Consider the following 6,096-nt stretch of genomic DNA (forward strand, 5'->3'; position numbering starts at 1 on the left):
CGGCACATCCTTGGAATTTCTAGCAGCGAGTGCCAGGATTTCGGGGCTTTGGCCCGGGAGCTGACGGTAGAATTGGACAAAATCCTCAATCTGTTTTTTTGGGTGTGAGCAGCTGATGTTGATGCCAGTGTCCTCGGTAGTCTCCAGGAGTGGCTCCTGCTGCACCTGAGCTCTGCCTGAAGCCACTGCCGGGGACAGAAGAAGGACAAACCTGAAATCCTACAATGCCCAACAGCACATTACAAAGCACGCCGAAAGAGTCAGGGACGTAGAGAGATGGGGAGGAAAACAGTTCCCAGAGGATTTCAAGATACGCACAACAGACGTGTCCATTTACGATTGCGGAGAGATGAATGCGTGAACGTCAGAACGCTCTAGAGAGTCACTTGAGAACGGCAGGATGTGGGAGAAAGCACAAAAACACAGAAAAGTTAGAAGGGGTAAGGACTGACTTCGTAAGTTATAAAGAAGGACTGATTGTACATGATTGGGCAGAGAATACAATCCGCGGATCTCTAAAGCATTATGGGATGGAGAAGAGGGAAGGATAAAGGGGAGAATAGTTCGCGGGAAGAGGTGTGTGAAGAAGCCTGGCAGGTCGGCAGGCTCCAGAGACGTTCGGGATCAGCCCAGCCCCGGCCGCGGCCCCGTGGCCGCCACCCCCGCGCACCGAGCAGCACCGCGGCCAGCGCCGCCAGCCCCGCGCCCCGACACCGCCGCATGGCGCCGCTCCGCCGGCCGAGCATCGCTGTGCCACTCAGCCCCGGCTCTCTGCTGCGGCCCTGCCGCCTCCTCTGCCACGCCAACAGCTCCGCCCCGGCCGCCCTCAGCCCCCGCCTCTCGCAGCACCGCCACAACGAGAGACAAAAAAAAGTTTGGCCTGGCCAGGCACAGAACACAGCTATGTCCCGTCCCACACACAACTAACACTGCATCGCAAGCACATCCATCCACATCAGCTGAGAGTCAGTTTTGGAGGGGCAGGAAAGGGAGGGCTCGGGACACAGGGGCTGCATTTCAGCGCCTCTTCACTGCACACATCTCTTGCCAGCAGCTGCCGGCAGCATTCAGCTGCACTCGGGCTCCTTCTGAGCCTGGCAAGGTGCTGTTCTGTGCTCTGCAGGGCCAGAGCAGTTCTCGGTGTCCCTGGCATAGTCAGGGAATTCCGTCCCTCTGAAGGACACACATGGACAGACACAGGCTCGTGCACACCAGTGTGGAGCCATCCACCAATCTGTGCCTCACGTGTGTCCATGCAAACGGGGCTGCTGCAAGAGCAGCCAGGGCAGGAACACAGAAGCAGCCCTGGGGAACATGTGGGGCCAAAAGCAGCAGGGCTGGAGTGTGGAAGGACAAGGTCCCAGGCATGCACAGGAGACATTTTTCCTTACTTAGGCATTGGACAATATAGAAATGAGTGAAAATTGTCCAGAATGTTTTCCCAATGGAAGTGTCACGATGGACGTAGTGAAAACAATCAGACCATTGTACACACATGCGGTGCAAGTTATGGTGAGCACTGGGGTGAGATCTGTGTCCCTTTCCTTAGCTCAGCCTTGCACTGACACATCCCCTCCCTCCCCTGGGTTGTTGCACAGCCGAGCAAGCTCCCTGCACCAGGGTGTCTTGCACAGCACACAGGTACAAGGCACTGTCAGACACCTGCACTTCCTCCACCTTCAGGACACTGTATTTGCCCGTGGTGTTCAGGTGCGTGGTGATCCGGCCGCTGTGCCTGGGGCCAGTCACTGATTGAATGGAGATCAGCTGGGGGGCTTGGCCTTTCCGCACCTGGTACCACTGCAAGCCATAAAAGTAACTGCTCTGGTATTTGCAGGTGGTGTCGAAGGTTTGTCCCTCCTTCAGTGTGACTTGTGCATCTTCCTGGCTGACCGTGATCTGTCCTGATGTGCCTGGAAGAAGATCAGGGTCAGTATCTCCACACGGAAGGACTATAGGTAGCAAAAGTAAAATGAGTGCAAACCCCTGGTGGAGAAAGCTCTCTGCCCTGCAAGAGACATTCTGAGATGTGTAGACAGCGAGGCGAGAGTTTTTTTGCATTGTTTTTCAGAGCTCTCAGCACTGCTGGATCCTGAAACGAGCTGGGCTGTCTCCCTAATCCTACTTTCCTGCTCAGGCCATCTGGTAACAGCCTGAATTTTCTGTGCTGATTCAGGATGTGGAGCCCTCCGAGGTTCAGCAAAAGTATTCATCCTGCTTCCCCATCCCTGTCACCTCTGAGGGCTTCTCCATCCCTGAGTGCACACAAAGCTGAGCTTGGAAAGAGAGAGAAACCTGATTGTGTTGCCAGTCCAGAGAATTCTGGAAGTTTTGGCAGAGCCTGGAGGCAGAAAGCGGCACCCTGTTATTGTCAGTGAAATGAGAGCTTTGAGGTTGCTGGGGCAGATTTGACAGGATCTGAGGACTTTACATTAAAACAGCAGCAACATGGCACTGCAGAGACAGCTGAGATCTCCTGAGGTGACAGCAGGAGGATGAGAAGAGAGGGTCAGAGGAAGAGGGCCTGAATGTGAGAGAAAAGACAGAGACGGGGTCTGAGGTTTCTCTCCCTCTCTTTTCCCATTACAAATCGAAAAACTTCTTGAGCAAACATTTGCAAAACCACAATGTGAAGCCAATTTTATCGCAGCCTTTTCCCTCTAATCTCTGATGTTTCCCAACACGGTCCTGAACTGCTGAGAGTTTCCTGAGGCAAGGGATGGAAAAAAATAAGAAGGGTGGCTTGATGGAAAGGCAGGACTTACCGAGGAGCTGTGCCAGGAAGACGGTGAGGATGAGATGTGCGAGGTGCATGGCGAGAGCAAGCTGCGTGTTTGCTGAGTGAGGAAGAGGCAGAAAGCACGTCGCAGCGGCGAGAGAACAGAGGTGCCGGAAACGACTGTGTGCGGGAGCAGCGGGAGCAGCAGCGGCAGCAGGCAGAGCAATGGCCTGTCCTTGCCGTGCCTGAAATGCTCCTGCTGCGTTTCTCGCTCGTCCAGCAGCAGCCGCCGTGGCTCCCTCAGCCACTGGCATTCGGAGCATTCCGTGCCTCTGCGGCCTCAGCCATGGCAAGGGGCTCTTCCCGCTCAGCTCGCACTGCACTCCTCACCTCCGCAGCTGCAATCGCCAGCTCTGCTGCACACCCCGTGCTGCCCATTGGCGAGCTCAGCGGCTTCTTCCCCACTGAGCTTTCTCAGCTGTCTGGGCTCATTGCAATTTCCTCTGGGAACAGGGGACTCGTGTGTCTGTGCCCCTTCTGCCGTGCTATTCTTCATCTGCCTCGGACAAATGCCTCTCTCCCAGGTCCCTCTTTTCCCACCCTCTTTTCCATATCAACTCCTGAGTGATCCCATACTGGTCATTTTCAGTTTCTCTAAAACGGTTTTGTCACAGAAAGTATTTGGAATAATGTCTCCAATGATGCATATAATGATAATGGGTGTAATAGGAAAATTCTCATGTAGGTGTTGCCTCGTTCCGTGGTTTAGAAGGAGATTTCTACAGAAATGCAGGGTTTGTGGTTGTCACAGGCTTTCCAGATGGGAGCTTATCGTTCTGCTTTACCCTTCGAAGATTGTGCCTTCCTAGGGTTCATAGCAGAGAAAAGATGGTGAGACCTGTTGAAGGAGATGAGAAGTCTTCCCAGTATTTTTGCTGAGACAAATCCTGCAACTATGCTTGGTGATCCCAGAGACATAGCACTGCAGTCTCTCCTTTCCTGTGTCTTCCATGTCCTTCCTCATCATCTCTAACCCTTTGCCACTGACAAAGCTCAGCCCGAGCCAATTCTCAGCCATGGTCGGTGGTTTCTATAGGCTCAACAATTAGAGATTTTTGAGCTCTGAGCTTCCCTTCCATTCCGTTATCACCTATTGCTACATTGGTGTCACTGTCTGGTCTGGTCATTACTTTTCGCTTTCCTTTGTTCTTCCCTTTGAAACCAAAATAGGCGTGATGTGAGCATTAGAGAACAAGACACCATCAACTTTCACATGACCTGACTGTGGCCTCTGCTGAGCTTGCTCATTGCAATGACTTCCTAAAGATGCTGAAAGGCTCCTGTCCCCAAAGGAAATGGGGTCCCTATAACAAGTATCAGGAGGGAAACCTCATGTGGGGCTCATTCGTCCAAGTGTCTCCCTCCAACACTTGCTACATTGCTAAACCCGGGCATCTGCTTTTCAGAGTATCTGAGAGGATACTAAAGTCAATGAAAAAGGACCAATCATTTTAAGGTGGAAGGTGGTTGTGGCTGGGTCCTCTGATGGTTTGAAATCCTCCTCTAGTCCAAAAGAGTTTTAGTCTTCCCTCCCAGATTTTCTGCTGTTTCAGAAATGTGGTGAATTCACATCCAAGGGTATTTGGGGAAGCCCGTGGATGAGACAAAAATGTAAAGAAGTGAATTCCAACTTCAACTGGGATTGAAAGTACAGCTTTCTGCGGGAATATTGAAAATTATAGGGTTTTGAAAATGTGGCAAAAAGCAGGCCTCAGAAACAGCAGAGCTTTAATTAGAGCTAAGTGGTAGCTATGAGATTTGTCAGCAGAAAAGTTCTATGGGATGGAGAAAGCAAGGACAAATGAAATAATGGTCTGTGGATTAACGCTTGGCTCGACTAACTGCCTAAGCTGAGGAAAAGTATACCTGGCTAGGTAGTAGGAAGTTATAAAATTAATAATGGAGATCTCTGCATTGTAAATTATAGGTTTACAAGCAGGTATTGTACTCGAAATAAGCAAGCATTGTTTTAACCAAAGGTACATATACTTTTAGTGGTGGGATAAAACTACTGCCAGTATGCTTTTGCTTTTTGTGATTGGTCATAAAACTTTGAAAGTGCGTTGCAACACCAAGTTGTGTGGCTGCTGCCCAGGACATGAGCTGCTGGCAATTTCGCATTGTCCTGACCAAGTAATGAGACTGATGCTGGAAAATAAACAGCTCGAGACGTGTTCCACAGAAGTCCTGTCTCGTTTGTGACTCTGTGTGTAAACACGTGTCCGGCATTAAATGGTGCCCCGGCTGTGTGAGGAAATATAAATTAGAAGATTATAATATATCCCTCAAAAATTAAAACTTGAACAGTTCCAGTTCCGGAGACCCAGGATGTTAAAAGATGGAATGGACTTATCCCCAACGTGGTCTGCAGCTGACATAGTTGTAAGTAGTAAATAAAATGTTTTCCCCGTGAAACGGAAAGGCGAGGGCAGTGGCGGGCTGTGTGTGTCGGCTGTGTCCCGCAGCAGGCAGGCTGGCAGCCGTGTGTCGGGGCCGTGGCGGGCTGTGTGTGGCGGCTGTGTCCCGCAGCAGGCAGGCTGGCAGCCGTGTGTCGGGGCCGTGGCGGGCTGTGTGTGGCGGCTGTGTCCCGCAGCAGGCAGGCTGGCAGCCGTGTGTCGGGGCCGTGGCGGGCTGGGCGCTGTCGCTGTGCGCGGGCTCGGGGCACTGAAGGAGCTGCGGAGCCGCCTGGGGCCCGGCGGGCGGAGCGGCAGCGCCCCCTGCTGGCCGCGGGCGGCGCTGTGCCCCCGGCCCCTGCGGGCCCCGCCCGCCCCGGTTCGTGCCCGGCCGCAGCCCCGGCTCCTCTGCCCGTGGGCCCAGCGCACAGTAATACACGGCCGCGTCCCCGCGCCGGGGCCGCCTGAGCCACAACGCGCTCGAATGCCGATCTGCCGACACCCAGAGCTGTCCTGCAATGGCCGGCAGCTCTTTGGTCTCTCTAGCTGTTGATGCGAGCAATTCGGGTCCTCGGCCAGGGAACTGTCGATACCAATAGATCCATTCATTGGTCTGGATTTTGGGATGTGAGCAGCTGATGTTGACTCCGGTGCCTTCGGTGGTCTCCAGTGACCGCTCTTGCTGTACCTGGGCTCTGGCCACAACAACTGCCACGGAGAAAACAAGAATCACTTTCCATTAGCAGCACAACCGTGCACGCAGAGATGGGGAAGGGCACAGGAGCACGAATCAGAGCTACCTGGGATGTGTTCTGAGAATAAAGGTTGGAGAGACTATTTCTCTGAGTGTGATTACTTGGACTTAAGAATGTGGGATATTTTGGGGAAGTGTCAGAGTGCATATGGGAGGGCTGGAATGAGCGA

At 52.9% G+C, this 6,096-nt stretch overlaps 1 gene segment (V, D, J or C); it reads right to left on the reverse strand.

Moving 5' to 3' along the window:
- Positions 1–768: 768 nt before the first annotated feature.
- LOC117006500 lies at positions 769–4,302 on the reverse strand. The segment is given in 2 exon segments: positions 769–1,913; positions 2,766–4,302. Coding segments are annotated over 2 exon segments (645 nt in total).
- Positions 4,303–6,096: the final 1,794 nt, after the last annotated feature.

This window comes from Catharus ustulatus, chromosome 23 (assembly GCF_009819885.2).
Source record: "Catharus ustulatus isolate bCatUst1 chromosome 23, bCatUst1.pri.v2, whole genome shotgun sequence".
In the NCBI taxonomy this organism is placed as follows: domain Eukaryota; kingdom Metazoa; phylum Chordata; class Aves; order Passeriformes; family Turdidae; genus Catharus; species Catharus ustulatus.